Source organism: Myotis yumanensis, unplaced genomic scaffold, assembly GCF_028538775.1.
Source record: "Myotis yumanensis isolate MYYU_CA2020_CCGP unplaced genomic scaffold, mMyoYum1.0.hap1 SCAF_17, whole genome shotgun sequence".
NCBI lineage: Eukaryota > Metazoa > Chordata > Mammalia > Chiroptera > Vespertilionidae > Myotis > Myotis yumanensis.
Window position 1 is genome coordinate 2,659,910 of NW_027223768.1, and position 20,584 is coordinate 2,680,493.

Consider the following 20,584-nt stretch of genomic DNA (forward strand, 5'->3'; position numbering starts at 1 on the left):
CTTAAGTGTAAGGGCACAAAATGGAAAAAACAATCTGGGATATTTATCCGGTGGGGAATGTAGGTAATGCCTCTGCCCTCCCCTGAGCAATGTACTAGAACACGGGAGACATTTGTAAAAAACACGAGTCTGCTTAATCAACACAGAACACCTGAATGGTAGAAGCTCATTTTATTTATGTGACAGTGCAATCCCAAGAGGACAGAGCAGATAACTAACATTACATTCTTAGAGAGCTTCTGCTTTCTACTGGCTTCATCTGACTGCGTTAACACACACACACATGCCAAGGCAAAAGAAACAACACATACTGGACTACCTACACAAAGACCTCATTGTTGGAACATAAACCAGGATTATTATAATATTTTCACAGCTTTGCAATTGTGGGGATATAATGGCATTATGGGAGGAGGAAGGGGAGGGAGAGGTGGATGGGGAGGAGGAAGAGGGGGAAGACAGAGGCCTACGTAAGTGCTCCTCGCTGCCAGTGGTGAGCAAGGACCAGACACCGTGGAACACATACTAGTTTGTACAGCAGAGTGGGCAATGTAACCTGACCTGTGCAGACTCCCCACAGAATTCCTCCACCATGAGAAAGATCCCTTATTTCTTCTTGTATCTACGTAATCAAGATTGCATGATCAATAGTGCCTTAGATCTTTTTTTTTGGCAGAGAAAAAAAAAGTCCTGAACGCAAGATACTGACTGTGTACAACACACACGACTCTAGCATCCATGTGATAACCTATGCCCCAACAGTAAAGACCTTTTGATACTAGAGTTTGACTTCTGCCTGTGCCTACTCAACATTCTTTCAAAAGGGATATTTTATAAAATATAAAAACCAATGTACCATCTCAAGGTCAGGCTCAGTGACAAAAATGCACTACCCGAACCTGGTAAAACATCGACTCCTCGCTGCATGTTAGCTGTTTATAAAAACAGCAGCTGCACTTTCCCGTGATCCATGCAGGAAACGCTCATGGAGATCAAGCAGAACAGAGACGTCCTTCAGTGTTACACGAAGCCTCAGAGTCCCGCAGACTTATGGGCAGAAAGAAAAGCACGGTGGTTGCCCAAAGCCGAGCCAGGCTGAGTCAGTCCTGGGAAGGCTGGCTGGGGGACCACAGGAAGCTGGACACCGAGTCAGGAAAGTTCCACTGTGTGATACGGGTGAGACCTATCTCTCCTCGTGCCTTTCTCCAGCACCACAGGCTTTGCTAAGAAGCACCTCAGGCTTCGAATGCAAGCGACTGTCCTTTAATGAAAAAGCTGAAGCGCTTCTTGTCCTGGAAACAGCTCATGATGGGTCGTTAAGGCAATGCCAGGCGTCAAAGAAACTGTAGGGCCATTTCAGAATGCAAACCATCAAGTCACTGCCCCAGGAGTTATGTCTGTGCGTGAACGCTCCTCACAGGAAGACCTCCCGGCTCTTGGGTTTTAAAGTCATGTGGCTTTTACATCCAAGAAGTGCTGCAATTTTTTCCTTTGTAGAGACTTCCAGGGTGGATAAAAGTTCATGATGTTGCTTAAAAACAAACAAGCAACCACAGTGTGGAGAAGCTATTCAACTACTAAGCCATGTGGTTTGTTTCTGCTTGGCGTTCACAGCTTGCTTTTGTGGTTGGCATAGGGAAAGCCGAACTGAGCGATCATGAGGTTGGAGTACTTGAGGGGCATGCCGCCGTAGACGCTGACGAGCTTATTGACGCAGTAAGACCTCTGCAGGAAGTGCTCCGCTCGATGCCACATTCCCGGATGGCCCCCACTGGTCTCTTTTTCCAAGTTGCCCATGTTTACAGGTTTTACAAACACCCCCGAAGTCTTCCCGGTGTGCTTGGCAATGAGGAAGTTCATGGCGATGTCGTCACAGTTTTGCGTGTCATCGACCAGGGCGTGGACGGCTGCGGGCTGCCTCTGGAAGAGCTCGAGGTACTTGCTGCTGAAGAAGGAGGCCCCGATCAGCACCATGGAGTACTGGTCACCGTCCCCCACGCCCGGGGTCTGCAGCTCAAAGCCTCCGTAGCTGTAGACGCCCGACGCGGTGGAAACGTGCTTCCTGGGGACAAATCCTACAATTTGGTCAGGAAATTGCTGAACAGATGGAAAAAGAACAAGTGAGTGGACATTTCTTTAGAGCAGACATAGTGGAAAGGCAATGACTTATTACAAAGAGAAGGAAACGAATCGGCCAGCTTCATTTTATTCCTGTTTCACTGAACTCCAGGCAATTTCATATGTCCAGGTCCTGACACATTCAGTCAAATTCCTTCACAGCCCAAATCCCTAGCCTTGCAGACGTTCTCCTGATTCACACACGATCTGTATCAATCACTGCTAGTCACCAGAGGCTGGTTCTCTCCAGCGCACCTCAGGGGAGCGGGCTCCATGAATGCTGCCTGTTCTAGGAGCCATGACACAGTGTGATTCTTTCGAAAACTGTTCTGATCTCTTAGGATTATGGGTCTACATGTATGAGTTTACTGTATTTCCATGTGGATGCCAAGTTCCTGAAAGTTACTGTGTCACTGTTGATTTTTAGACAATGTTATACCTTTATCCCTTTTCAGCCTGGTGTTTCCTTTTTAAAAATATGAATATATATAATGAGATGTGTCAGGATGACTGAAGGACAGCAGTCACATAATATTATTAAGGTGAGAGTGACTAAAACAAATCCACAAGCAAAAGAAAACCAGTGAAGCACGTGAAGAGGTAAGAACAGACACTAAACCAGTATCTCTCTCTCTCTCTCTCTCTCTCACACACACACACACACATACACACACACACACACACACACACACACACACGTGCTCTCTCTCTCTCAGGCGGGGTTAAATCCCATTTCAAAGTGTGCATGGAGAAGGGGTTCTATGGAAAAAAACCTCACGGTGATCTGATCATAAATCCCCAATTGGGCAGGTCATGGCGGGCAGTCACGCCCCAGGCCTATGACTTCTTTAGTGAAAGGTTTCTCTTTGCCTTAAGCAAGCCCTGTCCCTTAGCACGCCTTTGAAATGAGCAAAACCACCCGTAGGAGAGCACGTAATCTTAACTATACTATAATCCAGAGATTTTCAACAGGTTGCTATAAGAATGTTTAACACATGCAGTACCTGACTACTTAGTCAGGAGCAATGGCCTTTTCCCCCTTAGATTGTCATATAAAAAAAAATGACAACTGCCAACACAACAATAGCCATCTGGTGTGAGTGAATAAAAATTATACCTATTTTTTGTCAGATCAGCAAAAAATATATTTTTGGGGTGTTGCAGAATTCTAACTAAGGAGGTTACTATCGTGCAAATCAGACCATTTACTGGGGAGCACATTGTTTAAATGTTGGACAGGGTTTCAGTGTTCATCTGCAGTGTGGTTTCAGGTAACTGTAGTGCAACCGCTAAAAGCCAGCCACTGTTAACACACGGTCAGCAGGAAAGCGCTGTATTTTTAGAATGGTGGGCCAGTGAGCAATCTGTGCCTGTCATCCCAGCAGGATTTAGGAAAACACCGCACACACCTATCAGGGCAATGGTGCATGCAGAATTGTCATTACTGATTTCTACACCATGACCACAAAATCAGGAGTAAATTTTGTGGCTATAGTAAATGCTTTCTTTGAACAAAGGTTAATACAAAAATACACTTCTCATCTGAGACATGCCTGTGGCCCTGCGGAAAACAACTCTGGATGCCAGTCTTTGCTGGACCACATACCAGGTCATTCCCGCACTGCTCTCTGGGAGGAAGTGCTAGCTCTCCACCCCAGAACCCCACAGATAAGTCAAATACAGGTAAAGGCAGCATAACCTGCAGGCTGGCTGAACGGAGCACAGGAAGTCTCGATGACCACATCACAAATGAATCTCTCTTTTGGACAAAAGCTGCCCCAGCTGTGTTGCATGACACCACATTAAACCACGCCGCTCTAGGTAAACACCAGCTAGGACTTCATGCTGAAGAGTTCACAAAGGATTGGGCAACCTTACCTGCCAAACGGAGAAAGCAAACGCAAGGTCTTGGGCGCTAATTAGCATGTCGTCATCGACCATTAGCACCGCTGAAATGAAAGGGAGAAATTGAAAACCGAGCCATTTGGAAATGAAAACACAGTTAAGTAAGATACACCAGTGTCTATACAGATTGTTCACATGAGGTCCTAACAAATTAGTAAATAAATGTATTCTTCGAGAGATTTGTCTAGCAGAAGTTTTTATTTGAACTGTAACTGATTTTTATAATTGCCTGAGGGGAAAATTATCATGTAGTTATCACCTATTATTGTAGAAACTAATGAAACTATAACTAAGTAACACCGAGGTTCTTTAAAGCAAATGATAACCTCATGTGACTGCTATGCAGAAGGCGGGGGCAAGAAATACATTAAGCTTAGGTGGCATCCACTAGCTCTGAGATGCAGTATGTGCAGGCATAGTGTGTCTCCCTTCACAATCACCACCTCTTGTCCCTCTGTAACAGGGACGTGCTTTCCTCCCCGAGAAGCTGCTACTTGACGTCCTGGAAACTGTCCCTGAAGTTTTTCAAAGTGCTTTCTTATGATTAATTAAACTTCCCTCTTCTTCTCTAGACAATTAAGACCGGAGGAGCCCAGCCATCCACAAATGCCCCAGCTCCCTGTGGCTGCTATGACTCACCCTGGGTCTCCAGTTCAGGGAAGGCCTGGAGCCGATTTCTCATCCTGTTGGTGGTCTGGGGTTTGAAGATCACGGGCACGGGGTGCGGCCCCAGAGAGTTCCATAAGTCCTCCGGTGGCTTCTCCCCGACATTGTTCCACACCACGATGGCTTTGTGCAGCTGCGGCACTGCCTGGTAGTGATTGAGCAGCCGCAGCAGCAGATCCGACCTGTTGTACGTCTGCATGATGAGAGTGAAGGAAGCCAGGGCGGACTGGCCCTGGGCCTTCACCTCCCTCCGCCACGAGAGCATCTTGTCGTCTTTGTTGTTGGGAAGGAGAGTGGTTAGGGCCCCAGCCACCAGGAGCAGCAGGAGGACGGCCACCAGAGAGAGGCGGAGCACGCGGGTGCCCAGCGCTCTGCCAGGAAGTTTGCAGATGTGGCAACACCTGGAGGAGCAATGGAAACAAAACATCAGCCTTCTCATAAGTCTCCATGCTTGTTAATGAGGAAAGTGGTTCATCTGGTCTTCACTGGTTCAAGTTCACTTTCCCCGCCTCCTAGGTAAGGTGATTGGGGCTGGGGCAAAAATAAGAAGGCCAATGATGACCCTCCCTCCGGGATCTTCCTGCTTGGCAGCTGCAGACAAAAGGTCTACACGCCAAACAGGAAGAGTCCGCATTTTGCTATTATGGATAATGCTGCTCTGAACATTCATATACAAGTTTTTATGTGAACATGTTTTCATCTCTCTTGGGTATATACCTGTCCCTTAAGAAAGACCTTATGGCATTTTCCACAGCGAAGGCTGCCCTGCAATCTGGCATTTTCCCCCTTCAAGAACCTATACAAAGCATCACATTCCTTCTCAATGCTTCTTTAAGCAGCCATTACCTACGAACTAGGTTTTGGGGGAAGTAACCTAAACTGATTTAAGAGGAAGTAACATAAACATTATGTATAATGTTTTTTCAAAGCCCTGCCTCCTTGAATCTAGCTGTGTATTACTAGGCAGAGAGTGAAGTCCTCTTTCCCCTCAAAGTGCACTGGTCTGAACTGTGCTGGATAAAATTTCCTGCTAGCCTGGCATCTTTCTCCTAGAATTGCCCACTGATTGCAGCTATTGTGTGATAATGATGAGGATGGTGTTTGGAAGTGACCAATCCCAGGGATATAGATTAAGGCAGAGGAAGGAGTGGCCTTATTCCTAAGAGGAACATTATGACTTGTAAGGATGTGAGGAGTCAATGCATTTTATGAAGAAAGCCTAGAAATAGAACGGCATTTTTAGCCCAGTACAGTGCCATGCGAAATTAGTTCCAGAAATGAGTCGAAAAGAAACCCAGTACCTCTGTAAACACATCACTCTCACCAGGCCGGGGTACGGGAGCTTTTCATGTGAACCTCTCTCTGTTTCAGGTACAAAGAAAAAGAGGGGAGGCAAGCCTGGAATATTCTATGGACCCCTCTCCCAGTATTTACATACGCTATACTGGCTTTCAGCAACCGGCTATATCTGTAATCACCTCTCTGAGAGAAACAGATTTTCAGACACATACTTTATAAACAGTTTTAGATATCAAAGCTAACATGGAAGCAATCTCAATTCACATGGGCTTTCTAACTTTATTAAAGGAAGGTCAAAATACGTCCGTGGTAGACATCTGTCAGTCAACAAACATTTATTGGGGCTTACCACGCGCACAGTGCTGGCCCACCCAATGTCTGTCCTCACAGCTTACTGATAGTAATGCCAGTGGTCAGACCCTTTCCCCCTTTATGTTACATAGTATCTCAAAGCAGAAAGAAGGGAATTAAAATAGACCCACCCCATTTCACAGATGGGATAACTGACGTAGAGAATATTAAATATTTTTTTGCTGAACCACTGGAAGAGTGGTAGGTCAGAACAAACGTCCAACTCTCACACTGGAGTCTCTTTATATTCTTAGGGTCTTTCTTTCTTTTCAGCTCTGATCTAATCCACAAGAATATTTCAATTTTATAGGTATTGACTTTCCTCTATAATCTGAATTACTACTTCAAAAGATAAGATCAAAAAGACACCTTACGGTATTTTCTAACAGACCATGGCTCAAGCAAAAACTTATTTCCAAGGAAACAGTTACCTCTATAGGGAATATTTTTTTCTCTAATAAAAATACAGGCACCTCAACCCTGTTCATAGCAGCATTATTCACAATAGTGAAAGAGTAGAAGCAACGCAAATGTCCATCAAGAGACAGATAAACAAGATGTGGTATATCCATACAATAGAATACTATTCAGCCATAAAAAGGAAGGGAATTCTGATACATGCTACAAAATGGATGAACCTTGAGAACATTATGCTACATGAAATAAGCCAGGCACAAAAAGACAGATACTCTATGACTCCACTTATATGAGGAACCTCGAGTAGTCAATTTCATAGACACAGAAAGTAGAATGGTGGTTGCGGGGGGCTGGGGGAAGTGGGAAATGGGGAGTTAACAGGTGCAGAATTTCTGTTCTGCAAGATGAAAAAGCCCTAGAGATGGGTTGTTCAATAATGTAAACATACTGAACCCTACTGAACTGTACACTTAAAAATGGTTAAGGTGGCAAATATGTGTATTTTATCACAGCTTAAACAAAGCCAAAAAAATATTGATACTTACCTCATCATGATAGTTCAAATTTTTTTCCTTATGGCTTCAGTAATTGATAGGAACAGACTCTCTTGACCTATTAAGGGAAAATAAAAAATTGTCTGTGATGTTTTTGTCAATCAGCAGGAACGTTTAAAAAATTTCTTTCAATGCCATTGTCCACAGGCTTTGAATTATTTCTAGAAATTAAAATTTGCTATTCTGTCCTCTAAAAATCACATTTAGGTAATGAGGTAGATCATGCCATCCTACAGGCTGGTGATAACACTTCCACATTTTTGTTTTCCTCTTCCTCTTCAGTATCCAGAAGCAGAATAAGCAGATCATCCCCACTATCTTGTGTGTTTACACATGTGAAACCAGAACATACTAGTATATGCCATAGAGCAAACTCTCTAAACGCAGTAGCAATTACCGCTTGTATTTAATTTCTGTAGATTTATCCACCACCACAGCTCCTTTTTTCACTAAAGGGTCACAAGGCATTCCATGTGAAACATCTAAAAAACCATGGCCCCTAAAACAGGGTTGCGGATAAATGCCAGGGCTGACGGCTGAGGAATGGCAGGTGGCATCCTTCCGATTCCTCAGGAACTATTGCCCGAAAGGAGCTAGAACCCCGGCAGGAGAGGTTCTACCCCTTAATTCTCTCTGCTCTCATTTCTCACAACCCTCCATCACACGTCTGAAAAGCTGGTTTTATTCCCCCAGAGAGTCTGCATAGTTAACCTAATGCAATTAATTAGTAGGAGAGGGTATAAGCAGTTATTAAAATGTTCAAAGTAGATATCCATTTATTCGTTTTAAACTGCTCATTACCATGCCACCTATTTTACAGTCTCATACACCCATGTAATCTTATAACATGAAGGAATCAAGAATCTGGAGACTTCTAAGATAGAGCCTCTGTAATGACCACCAGAAAAGAGCTGAAGAATCATTTTTTATTTTCCAAAATCATGTTCTTTAATGATACAAATTACAGAAAGGGCAAAAGAATGACTTAGTACACATCAAAGACTCACCGAGCGCTAGCGGTCCCTCCCCGTGGGCCCAAGGGCAGCTCTGTGCACCTACACCTCACGGTCCCGAAACCCTGGACACACCTGCCCGTCACTGACCCCCTCCCTCGGCTTCTTCCACGAATTCCTCGGAAAGAACCTGGACTCACCTGGGCCCGTAACCCACCTCCTCCCCGACCCCCCACCGGCTCAGAGCCCAGCATACAGGAGACTCACTAAATGGCTGCGGAAGGAATGACAGAAACCAATGATGGCCTGGACAACATGTATCGGTTAATGGGCACAGACACATCTTCTTTCACGATGACAAAAGAAGTGAGACACGGTCAGGCGTTTTCCATTCACACAACCGTCCCTGATTCCAATGGTGCAGTTTCTATCCCCAAGGCCTTCTCGCTGAAGTTGGTAGTTGTGCCGCCCAAGACGGAACGCTCTGAGGGGCATCGCCCCTTCGAAAGGAGAAGGCCCTTCGGTCCCAGGAGAACCTACGTTAGGTCTTCGGGGTGGAGACGGGTGGAATTTGGGAGCCCCAATATAACTGAAATGGAACTTCGATTTCTCCAACTCATTTTAAAACGATTTGAAAAGATCCCTGCGTGAACCAGTGGAGCAATTTATAGCAATGCTAAAATGCACGATCTCTTTTCTTTTTTTGTTGTTGAATTGACTGGGGTGACATTGGTTAATACAACCATCTAGGTTTCGGAGGTTCGCTTCTATGATGCACCATCTGTGTATTGTACAGCGCGTCCACCACCCCGAGTCCATCTCTTTCCACCACCGTGTGGGCCTCCCCGCCTCCCCCTGCCCTCCGCCTCCGGGACCACCCCCTGCACCATGATCTCGGAGGCAGGCGACAGACACACAGGCTTCCGCTGCGGCCGACCTTGAGTGAGGGCTCAGCGGCTGGAACCTGGCTATTCCTGCACCTCCTCGCGCCCCTGCAGTCACATCACGTTGGAATTCAGCCGTTTCGTGGACAAGTCCAGCTGCCGTGGAAATCCTCACGCTCCTCACCTGGTGCACCCACTTCCCGCCGGAGTGAAACTCAAAGTCTAGGACGAACACAAGTAACCGCTCCTAACGGGCATGTTCCTACGCTCAGGTAAGAGACGGATGAAACACGCCAGGAAAGGCCCCGGCCAAGCACCCTCTCCCTAACGTACATTTCCGCGATCTCTTTGCACAGCAGTTTGAACGAACACGAACATTTTTTTTTTAAATTAGAGAATAAGTAAATTATATTTTCAAAACTAAAACCAGCCACTCACCACCCCCGCCGCCCGCTCCAGCGAAGGTCCAGGACCGAAGAACCAACCCCATGCACCCCCCCCCCCCGCCCCCCGCAACCCTTCAGCGCCCAGCGCCTCTGCGACGTGCTCACCTGGGGGGCGGGGTGGCTCGAGCCCAGCGGGGTTCGGGGTCACACGCAGAAGGGGCGTCCCGCCGGCCCACTCGTGCGCGTGCGCGTCCCTGAAGCCAGCTGGGCGCTGGGCCGGGGGTGAACTGGGGCGGGGACGCCCCACTTCCTGTCCCACCGCACCCAAGCCAGCCCTGCCGGGCCCTGCTTCTCCCCGCGGTGACGGGGGGGTCACTCACGGGGTGCACCTGCCCGTCCCCGACCACGTCCGGGAAGGCGCCCAAGGAGCGTCCCCGGACGAGGCGGCCCTGCGCCCGCACACGCGCCCACGGCCCTCAGGACCGCAGCTGCCCACTGTCGCGCGTGGCCGCACGGAGGGGCCCGGCGCCGAGCTCGGGCTGGCTGGACGGGCCACCAGCACTGGGCCGCCCGCTGAGGGCGCCCTGCGAGACCGTCACTGGCGCTGCCTGCGGAATGGCGGCGACAGGACGCGTCGCCCCCTGCATTCCCGGGCTTTGCTGCCGCCCGCGCCGGGGTTTAACTCGAACGGGGGACGTGGCGACGGGGCGGGCCCAGGCCGCGCGCCTCCGGGGACGTCGAGGCGAGGCGGTCGCGTGGGAGCCGGGAGCGCCCGCCTCACCTCAGGAGTTCCTTCCAGAGGGCGGGTCGCGGCGCCTCAGACCCCGCGGTGCTGCCTACCATCCCGCCCCGACCCCCATGGCGCCTGCGCGGCAGCCTCGCGACGCCGGCCGTAAGCCCCGCCCACGACACGCCCACCGCGCAAAAGCCCCGCCCAACGTCCCGCCCCCTTTCCCGTCCCAGGACGCGTTGCGCGGCCCGGGCCGGAAGTCGGCGAGTTCCCGGGCGTGTGTCGGTGTCTGTGCCTCGTATCGGCGCGCGGCCCGGGACGGTCGCGGGGGATTCCCGTCCGTAGGCGTCACCACTGTCACCACCATCACCCACGGAGCCGCTTCCAGAGCGCGGGAGACCCGGCCCTTCGCCGGGCATTGAAGATGTTGCCCCTGTCCATCAAGGACGATGAATACAAACCACCCAAGTTCAATCTGTTGGGCAAGATCTCGGGCTGGTTTAGGTGCGGGGTGCTCTGTGTGCGGGGGAGTGGGGACAAGGCCCAGGCCGAAGGGTGACCCGAGGTGCAGGGAAGGGGGCGCTAGGGACACCCTCACTTGGGCACTGGGAGGGTCTGGAGAGGGGCCCCGGCGTCCGGGTCCCGGCCCCGCTTGGACTCGCGCGCTCTTGCCCACTTTGTCGTGCCCAGGTCGATCCTGTCGGACAAGACGTCTCGGAACCTGTTCTTCTTCCTGTGCCTGAACCTCTCTTTCGCTTTTGTTGAACTCCTCTACGGCATCTGGAGCAACTGGTAACCGGAGGGGGAAGGGTTGGGGCGGAAGCCGGGGCGGCGGAGACCGGGCTCTGTTTGCTGAATGCCACGTAGCTAGTCGCCGGGAGGGCCAGGTCCTGCCGCTGCCGCCGCCCCTGCAGCCCAGTTGCCATCTCTTGTCCACACCTGCCTGGCGTGGCTGCGTTTCTTAGCACCGGGGCCCACTGCGTGCAGCGTTTCTTACGATTTGGGTCCCCGCGCCCCCTCCCCCAGCCCCCCCCCCCCCCCAGCCCCCACTCTGTCCAACAAGAGTGACAAGTCCCCTCCTCATTTGGGCAGATGGAGAGAGTCTGCCCACATCCCTTAGCGTCTTTGTCCACTTTCTTGGAATTGGGAGAAACCGGCTTCCTGCCTCCCGGGGGAGTGTCCTTGCCTGTCTGGGGGGGGAGTGGCCCTTGGATTTCATCCTTAAGATTCCGAGAGGGATACCCAAGATGTTCTACTTACTTTGTTGTTAGATCTTGGAATGGGGAAGAGGTTTACACAGGGGACATCTGGACAGACGCGTGTCATCTCTTCCATTCACCTCTCTCTTTAATTTTGTGCTGAAACTGTCTCAGGATTTCCCTCTGGTCTTGCCTGCAGTCGGGAAGCCCACAGGGTTTTCTAAAAGCTTACACCTCATGGTGTTTGGTGGTACCTTTGTGGTTGTTTGTTCGTTTTTTAACTGCTTTGGGAAGAGGTGTATCCCGTGGAACTCTGGAAGTAAAATACTGCTATCTAGTTGTTTGCTGTTGAATAACTTCAGGGTCTTATAAAATTGTTCAACCAACAATACGGTCATCACACTTCTGGGTGTACTGATTGGTCTGTATGTCTCATATCCATTGGAGAATCTGATGAAAGCCAACACTCAGTCTTTTATACAAGACCTCAGCGTGGTCTTGGGTCCCTCGACATGGCTCTTGGACCCCCGATTAAGAACCTGTGCCATCTATGCTTTGTGTTCTGTTCATTAAGTAGACTTAGTCTCTGCTCACTAAGGTCCATTTTCACAGACAGTTGCTGTTCTTGAGCTTTATCACTGTGGACATTGAGCAATGACATTAGATAATATCACCAGTTTTGGTGACATGTATACTTTTATATGAAAAGTGGACTACTTTCCAGTGCAAATGTGAATGCAGTTTTGTCAGTAATACTCAGCAAATGATGAAGGTCATCGTTGAGTGACCACTTGGATATTAACTGCATATCGAAACATGGTCACATCTCAGTGTACGTCATAACCATGTTGAGTCTGCTGGGAATCGGATATATGTGCCCTGTAATATTAACCCCCTTCAATGTATTGTACGTGTTAAAAGCGCTGTATAGTTGACCCTTGAACAACATGGGTTTGAACTGTGCAGATCCACTTACATACAGGTGGTTTTCAACCAATATGTGCAGTACTGTAAATGTATGTTCTCTTATGATTTCCTTAATAATATTGTCTTTGCTCCAGCTTACTTTATGGAAATAACCCAGTATATAATACATATAACACATGTGTTAACTGACCATTTATATTACTGGTAAGGCTTCCAGTGAATAGTAGGCTATTAGTAGTTAAACTTTTGGAAGTCAAAGTTAAATGCATTTTTTACTGCACAGGAGGTGGGTGTCCTTAACCTCCCTGTTATTCAAGGGTCAACTGTATTGTCTTCTATTGGAATAATCATAACTTATTATAAATATACAATATTTATATCCTTTATTCTTCCTACATTATGCCATATTGTGGCATATGTGCTGACTGTATCAAGACTATCTTGGTTTATATATGTAGAGTTTTGCCACAGTTACTTTCTATTACAACACATTATATTTTACTGTGGCCTACCATTGCATAAATTGCTATGTGAAATGTCTTGTTCAGTGGATTCATATTGGAAGTGCCTAGACTGCCTCTTTCATGGAAAGTCATTTTAGATAGTAATTCTTTTGGTCTGTAGAGAGCTATTGAGAAAATTAGGAAAACCTTGGATTTCCAAGCTGTTGTCGAAAGTCACCAGTACATAAGGAAAACGTGAGTGGTATGTGACTTGTTCTTCTGTGGCTTGCTCTCCTGACTTAAGGCTCTCTTCTCAGATTGTCCAGATATGTTCTAGATTGGAGTCTAGCACTGACCCAGTGTCTGTTATACCTAGCTCAGGTAGCCAGTATTCCTCTTCCTGTTCACCGTCACATCCACAACCACCTGCTCCCCACGATTAACTTTTATCAGTGCGCTGGGAGTACAAATGTGTTCCCATTAAAGCGTTGGCAGATTTAGAAAATGCGTGGGCCTTTTCATAATCTGGCTTTCTACGTCTTCCTTAGATACCACAATTTTTAGTTCCCTTTGTTGATGGATCAACAGTTTCTTTATGTGACTGGATTATCTCTGTTTCTGAAGGTTCCACGAGAACTTTAAGTTCCTAGAGTAAATTTCTCATGGGAACGTTGTCATTGTAATGTCTGTTCATTTTCATTCAGGAATAAGTAAGTCTCAAGATGTTGTGAACATGAAATGTCAAGAAATTTTTTCTGTTTGGAAGAAAGATGAATAAAATGTACTCACTCTTCGCAAGTAAAGGTTCTTAGAAGCAGTTGATCTTGTTGCAACATTCTGGTTCTTGTTCAGAACCTTCATTTTAAAGTGAAAACTTAATTAGAGTTGGTGTATATTTTTGAGGATGAGACTGTATCCTCAGTGGAAGAATAGTTAACCTCTCTATTTTCCCCACATTTAGTGCCCATTGCCTTTCAACTTGCCACTAGAATGTAAACTGTATTAAAGGAGGGATCTTCTGTCTAATTCGGGCACCTTACACATGGTACATAGGATGCCTGATACGTATTTCCTGAGTGAAAGAATGAAGGAATAATGAATGTGTGGAATTAATCTACCTGTACTGTTCTTCCCCTCTCTCCTTTTCTTCTTTATCATATTTCATTGTTGTCTTTCTGGAAGATTCCTTCCTGATGAGCAGAGCTGACGCTTAGGTTTTTAGAGAAGGATGCCTCCTGTTTGGTTACTATTCTAATACGCCACCATGTTTGTTCTTTTCCAGCTTAGGGCTGATTTCCGACTCTTTTCACATGTTTTTCGATAGCACTGCCATTTTGGCTGGGTTGGCAGCGTCTGTTATTTCGAAATGGAGAGATAATGATGCTTTCTCTTATGGGTAAGACTTTTTAAAATCCTTTTTGTTGACATGTAAGAAACACAGAAAAACACACAAATCTCAAGCTCAAAGAATTTTCACTCATCGAACACACTTAGGGAACTTGAACCCTTGAATCTCTTTCGTCTCCTCCTGGTTCCTTCCCACAGGCGACCACTGTCCTGACTACATGGGGTAGTGGCGCCTGGTTCTGAACACTGTATCCCTGTCATCTACAATATTTACTTCTTTCGGGGTTTTTTTTTTTTTTTTTTTTTTTTTTTTTGCATTTAAGTTTTTTTGCTTAGGGGTAGGGCATCTTGATTTTACCCAAAATTTGTAGGTGAGATTGTTACTAGGTAAGGGAATTTCTCAACACTTAACCTAGTTTTTTGAAGCAGATGAAAAAGTAAAAGTTGTAGCCTATGCAAATGATCCTGTTGCTTTGTTTTTAGGAGGACATTTTGCTGTTGATTTATTTAAAATCATTCTTTTCCAGTATCGTTTTACGTTACATATCCTCTTCAGCTCTGCTTTTATGTACAGTCCTTCCCCTCTGGCTGAGTTTGGAGACTGACTCAAATATTCGGAGGGTGTTTTCACACAGGAGGGTCACGCCCCCAAGCCTGGGGCCCTGAGGGGCAGAGCTGGCTTTTCCCATCTCTGCTGGAAGCCGCGGTGGTCCCATTATTATCTCATGGACTCTGCCTGCCTGGGGTTTTTTTCTTAGCTTATAGGCCATTCTGCAGGGTAATTACATCCATGTGTCAGAGGCGGTGAGAACCAGCATCCTCTTCCTCTCTCCTGCCCGCTTTCTCTCTGCCCCCTCTGCCTGCTTCCTCTCTCACTCCTTCCTGTCCATCCAACCCCCCACCTTCACAGTCTCCCCTTTCGTCACTGTCTTTCTGGTCCCTGGGCCTGTGTTCGCTCATTCCTTTTCCCCTCACATCCTTTTCTTCCTCTTCTCTGCTGCTCTCTCCTCCCCTTTGCTGTATCTCTCAGCTCTTTCCTTGTGCTCCCTCTTCCTCTCCCTCAGTCTGCTCTCCAGTCCCTTTTGCTCTGGCTTTCACAGTCCTTCCTTCTCTCACTGATTCCCTTGCCTTGCAGGTGCAGGACCTCCATCCTCTCCCTCCCCTACTCCATCCACCCTCCTCCAGCATGCTCTGACTCCTGCTCCCTTACCACCTCCTCCTTCTGCCCAGCTTTGCCTTTGCTCTGGAGCAAGCATCCTCTGCTTCTTGCACATCCTCTGTTCTCTTCAGATGCTTGAGGGGCCACTGCTTTGCTCCTCCAGTGATAGAAAGATGAGGAAGATGTAGCATCTGCCTTGGGGAACCTGGAGTCTGATGGGGGAGCAATTCTGTAAAAATAGTAACTGCACATTTGACAGGTGCTGAAGGATGAACTTGCTGATTCGGGGTATCACCAAAGCATTAGGTTCCTTGTAAACTTATAAAAAGCGAGACAAGAAACACTAATCAGACTGTTGTTATAGTAGGAGCAAGAGATCCGCTATAGCTAGAGCCCCAAAGAGGCTGCATGCTCAGAGAGAACATGTGCCCTGGCGCCATAAAATCTTAAGTCCACTTTGGATCATTAAAGAGAGCTAGAGAAAGCGGTATTCTTGATGCTCCTATTATATGGTTTAAGGACCAGAGTGATTAACTGCTGTGAGCGCCCTTTGAAAAATGTTTGAACAAGTAAAGCTGCCAAGTTCAAGTTGTTCCTAACGACTTTAAGCCAGAGATGCCTCTTGGTAAAGAAACCCTTTCCCTGCCGCCTCCCACGGGCAGGAGGCAGGAGGCGTCAGAAGTCCGTGGGGAAGGGGCAGAATTTTAAAAACTAGTTCAATTAGAATCACGTGAAGCTAGAATTGATTCTAAAAATAGGTCAACGTTTGTGCTACATTTCTTAATCTTAGAAAAAGAGTGATAGGAATAGAAATCTCAAGTGGTTTCATGGATACTTGAGAAATAATTTTAGTTTCCTTCAGATCAAAGCTCCACTTTCCAAAGATTTGAAAGCTGAACAGCACAAAGCAGAAGGCCTAAGGCGAGAAGGAATTAATAAGTCACAAAACCCCCCTTTTCAGGCTCTTTTCTTCTCCTTTTTCTCTTTGGATTCTTTGCCTATTTAGTCCTGCTCTTCCTGCTCCAGCAACAACTTGAGGTTCACATTGCTGGGGACGGTCTTTCTACACCTCCTTACTCCAAGGTCTTCTGATTGCTGTGAGGAAATCTATGTATTTTCTGCTATTCAACATAATTCATAATATTTAAATTCACGTTCTTGTTTTTATAATATATGTACAACAAAACATACTGCAATAAATACTGGGACTTTGCTGGCCGCTTATAACCGTATAAAGTGGCTTAGCGTCATCGAACATGCGTAAATTTACTGGTTGATCTGTCAGAAATGACTTAATAACTCGGTTGTTTACTTTGCTCTTTAGGTATGTCAGAGCGGAAGTGCTGGCTGGCTTTGTCAATGGGCTGTTTTTGATCTTCACTGCCTTTTTTATTTTCTCAGAAGGAGTTGAGGTATAGTAGATAATGATTAGAGCCAGTAAATTATATATGCAAGGAAGATGTTTATTCACTAAACACACATGTAACAGAGCTGTTTTTCACACGATTATTAAGCATTGAGGACGGCCTCGGGTTACAGGAGGAGCTTACACAATAGTTGAGAAAAATTAAGTAGATGTGCAGCTACTCGAAATGGAGAGCAAATAATCTGCTTTGCAGCTGTGAGTGAAGTGTTGACCCTGGAAAGTACAGGCGCAGCACAGGCGGGCCTGCGGGAGAGCTCTTAAGAGAACCCAAGTTCTGCCGGGGGCCCTTCGCACTCGGAGCCTGAACACAAGGAGAGGATTTAAAGGGGAGTGAACTTGAAATGAGCGGCAACGCTTTAAAGTGCCACGGAGGGATGGCTTCAGGCCAAACGGTCATGCTTTCCAACACTTGTTTTTAAAAACAGCGATTGTTACCTTTCCTACAGTGTGAATACTGGTTTTATTCCGATATACGGCTTTGGCAGATATTTTTGGAGGGATTTTTCATTCTGAAAAGAACTGAACATTTTTTAAAGTGGCTTTTTGCTTCCACCCGTTGACCCCTCGGAAGTCACCCCGATGAACCTTGTCTTGTGTTTTCCAGAGAGCGCTGGCGCCACCCGACGTGCACCACGAGCGGCTGCTGCTGGTCTCCGTCCTCGGGTTCGTGGTGAACCTGGTGGGGATATTCGTGTTCCAGCACGGAGGCCACGGGCACTCGCACGGCTCTGGTATGGCGGCCGGGCCCTTTGTTTCTTCACTTCCTGTTTCGGTCACAGTGACTCACTTTTCAAAACTGATCATTTTCCAAGTCAAACTTGGACTTTTAATAACAAAAGTAATGTGAATAGGCTCTTAGTAATGACTTCCACTCCTCCGTGCCCCTCACTAGACAGTAGCACCTGCTCCGTTACACCTGCTCCGATTTGGGTGTGGGTCCTTCCAGACGTGTGTAGCTCATCTGTTGATTATGACACCATTTATATAACACAGACAGACAAACATCAAAACCACAAAACAACTCTAGTTACTAAAAAATTATAGTGTATGTGGGTTTGAAATTTACTATAATCTGCCCTTCAGATCCTCCATTCGCATGTCTCGGCCCCCCTTCTCTCGTGAACAGCCATACAGAACTCCAGAGAGTGGGTTCCCTGGTTTCAGGTCTCGTAGGGGAGGTCCTGTCTCTGGATTTTCCAGGTTTTTTGGAGAGTGACTCAATATTTTTTTTTTTTTAAATATATTTTATTGATTTTTTACAGAGAGGAAGGGAGAGAGAGATAGAGAGTTAGAAACATCGATGAGAGAGAAACATCGACCAGCTGCCTCCTGCACATCTCCCACTGGGGATGTGCCCGAAACCCAGGTACATGCCCTTGACCGGAATCGAACCTGGGACCTTTCAGTCTGCAGGCCGAGGCTCTATCCACTGAGCCAAACCGGTTTCGGCAATATTTTTTTATTTTTATTTTTTTTATCACATTGTCAAGTTTTATGAAAAATCTTGTTGGGATTTTGACCAGAAATTCATTGTCTGCGTTTGTGAGAAATGGACACAACTCAGATTAAATTTCATGTTCATATGAAATTCCATGTCCTTTTTTAATTGTCTTAGGCATTTTAACAGAAATATTTTTCATTGGGTTCATTTTTGGGTAGTTGAAAGTTTTTATCCCCGTGAAGAAGGGTAACTATCGTTCCTGCTTGTCTCATTGCATAGTCAGGACCTCTAGCACAGTGTTGATGAGAAATACTTCTAGCTTGTATCCTTGCGCCAACCTGCATAATCACCTGGGTAGCTTTTTACAAAACGCTGATGTCAGGTTTAATCTCAGAACATTTGCGTGAGAACCTCGGGAGGAAGCAGCCCGTATGCCTGACCCCGTGCACGCAGCGGGACTGAGCAGCGGGCGTGGCGGAGGAGCACTGCGGAGTGAAGGGCACTCCGAGCTGCTCCCGGGGCTGGTGGCTGGGCTTCGTTTCTGATCACACTGCGTTACCAGCCGGAGGATATGCCTGCGTCTATTGCATGATAATGTTTTCCCTCCTTCAGTTAATTTAAAATTAGTAACTGCATGAGTAGATTTGCTGGTGAGGACCCATCCTTAAATTTTGGAGTTAAATGTATCCATTTAAGACTACGTTTAGGTCTGATCCGTTTTGAGTCCATTTTTGTGTGTGGTGTGAGGTATGGGTCCAGTATTCTCTTACATGTAGTAACCAATTGTCTCGGCGCCATCTGCTGAAAAGGTGATTTTCCCCACTGATTTGTCTTGTCATTCTTGCCAGCAATCAGTTGACCATAAATGTGAGAGTTTGTTTCTGGACTTTCAGTTCTGCTTCACTGATCTACTGTAATCCTGGAGTTGGGTTTAAAATCGCAATATGTGATTTTTCTACTTTATTCTTTTTTTTAAGGATTGTTTTGGCTATTCCGAATCCCTTGTTGAATTTCCATATAAATTTTAGGATCTGTTTGTCAATCTCTGCCTTATTTCCTTCCTGAACTGTGTGGTAGGAACTCAGTGTTATTCTGATGAATCAATAACACTTTACAAGTAAATGTTTATGAACTTGCGTCTGGTTTTAGAGCTAGTTCTTTTGCTGATGTCAGTGTTACTGTAACCATTAACGAACATATTTTCACACGCCTTTTGTTCTAACACTATTCGTAGGCCATGAACACAGCCATTCCCTCTTTAACGGTGCTCTGGACCAAGCCCATGGCCACGGGGACCATTGCCACAGTCCAGAACTGAAACACGGCGCTGCGCACAGCCACGACCATGCGCACAGCCACGACCACGGACACTTCCACTCCCACGGTGAGTGCAGCCTGCGGCCTCCCTCACACAGACCTGCGCAGAGGCCTCTTCCTGGGGAAAGGGTCTGTTACAGCGTCGCAGTTGGCTTCCTTTCCAACGCACCCGCCTGGTTCCCACGCCAGGTCTTTTTTAGCGTGTGGTGAAACTGGCGTGGGATCAGGCCGTGGATAGGGCTTTTTTTCAGTGAGTATATTATGATAAAAAGCCACTATTTTAAATGAGTGTCTGTGAATGCGGAACAATTGCATTTCAGCAAATGAAAAGCATGATTTTTTAAAAATAAGTTCTTATTGATTTTAGAGAGAGAAGAAGGGAGAGGGAAAGAGAGAAACATTGATAAGAGAGAGACATCGATAGGCTGCCTCCTGCATGCCCCCTATGGGGATTGAGCCCACAACTCAGGCATGTGCCTTGACCGAGAATCGAACCTTGATCTCCTGGTTTACAGGTTGATGCTCAACCACTGAGCCACCCCAGCCAGACAGAAGCATGATTTTTTAAAAGTATGACAAGGCCTTTTGTGCTATATATAGGCTTATAACAATACAATCGGAGTTTTCAATTCTTCACATTTTCATTGTAATTTTGATAGATATTTACCTCATCGTGCTCTTAGGAATCTTTGTATGCTGACTTACATTGCATTGGGTACTAAGTTATAAGGTATTTAGCAACTTAGTATTTTATTTAAAAATTCTATTTGAAATAGTTTATTCATGAAAATTTTGAGTATAGACTAATAGCTGCTTAAGTGGTACAATTTGATTGATCTTTAAATAAATTATATGCTTAAATAGTTTGTGTACTTGCCATATTGGCAGAATTCTAAAGCTTTAGATTTGAAAATATGACAGGGGCCTTGGAGACTGAGTTTGTAACTGTGACACTGGTATGCTTTAAAACCTTGCTTTTCTAAGTCTTGTGCTCATATGCATCCCAAAATAATTTTGAAAAACTGTGTATCCTTCCTGGTTGGGATGATTTCTTTAAAAACT

The 20,584-nt window shown here is 46.4% G+C and overlaps 2 protein-coding genes across 7 annotated transcripts in view; one reads left to right on the forward strand and one right to left on the reverse strand.

The window, feature by feature from the left end:
* Nucleotides 1-158: 158 nt before the first annotated feature.
* EXTL2 (exostosin like glycosyltransferase 2) lies at nucleotides 159-10,407 on the reverse strand. 5 transcript variants are annotated; one of them, XM_070396246.1, is made up of 6 exons: nucleotides 9,699-10,292; nucleotides 9,201-9,369; nucleotides 7,302-7,368; nucleotides 4,663-5,090; nucleotides 3,997-4,067; nucleotides 159-2,097 (listed from the first exon to the last, which is right to left on the reverse strand). In XM_070396246.1, exons 3-6 carry the CDS (start codon nucleotides 7,307-7,309, stop codon nucleotides 1,609-1,611), a joined length of 996 nt encoding a protein of 331 aa, XP_070252347.1. In that variant the 5' UTR covers nucleotides 7,310-7,368; nucleotides 9,201-9,369; nucleotides 9,699-10,292; the 3' UTR covers nucleotides 159-1,608. The 5 variants fall into 5 exon arrangements, with proteins under 5 accessions (XP_070252347.1, XP_070252348.1, XP_070252345.1 ...); XM_070396247.1 differs by lacking the exons at nucleotides 9,201-9,369; nucleotides 9,699-10,292 and adding an exon at nucleotides 10,315-10,407; XM_070396244.1 differs by lacking the exon at nucleotides 9,201-9,369.
* Nucleotides 10,408-10,521: 114 nt separating this feature from the next.
* Nucleotides 10,522-20,584, forward strand: part of SLC30A7 (solute carrier family 30 member 7) — a 30,797-nt gene continuing 20,734 nt past the window's right edge. Inside the window, exons 1-6 of one of the 2 annotated variants that reach the window (XM_070396874.1) lie at nucleotides 10,522-10,767; nucleotides 10,954-11,055; nucleotides 14,115-14,228; nucleotides 16,663-16,750; nucleotides 17,369-17,495; nucleotides 19,440-19,589. In XM_070396874.1, the coding sequence (XP_070252975.1) occupies nucleotides 10,688-10,767; nucleotides 10,954-11,055; nucleotides 14,115-14,228; nucleotides 16,663-16,750; nucleotides 17,369-17,495; nucleotides 19,440-19,589 (661 nt within the window). In that variant the 5' untranslated portion in view covers nucleotides 10,522-10,687. The remainder of the gene's footprint in view (nucleotides 10,768-10,953; nucleotides 11,056-14,114; nucleotides 14,229-16,662; nucleotides 16,751-17,368; nucleotides 17,496-19,439; nucleotides 19,590-20,584) is intronic. The other variant, XM_070396875.1, reaches the window with a different exon arrangement.

Excerpts from the sequence above, each read along its gene's own strand:
- EXTL2 (XM_070396247.1), bottom strand. Across the intron at positions 4,068-4,662 it reads CCCTGAACTGGAGACCCAGG|CGGTGCTAATGGTCGATGAC; the intron begins GTGAGTCATAGC and ends CTTTCATTTCAG. Across the intron at positions 2,098-3,996 it reads TTGCTTTCTCCGTTTGGCAG|CAATTTCCTGACCAAATTGT; the intron begins GTAAGGTTGCCC and ends CCATCTGTTCAG.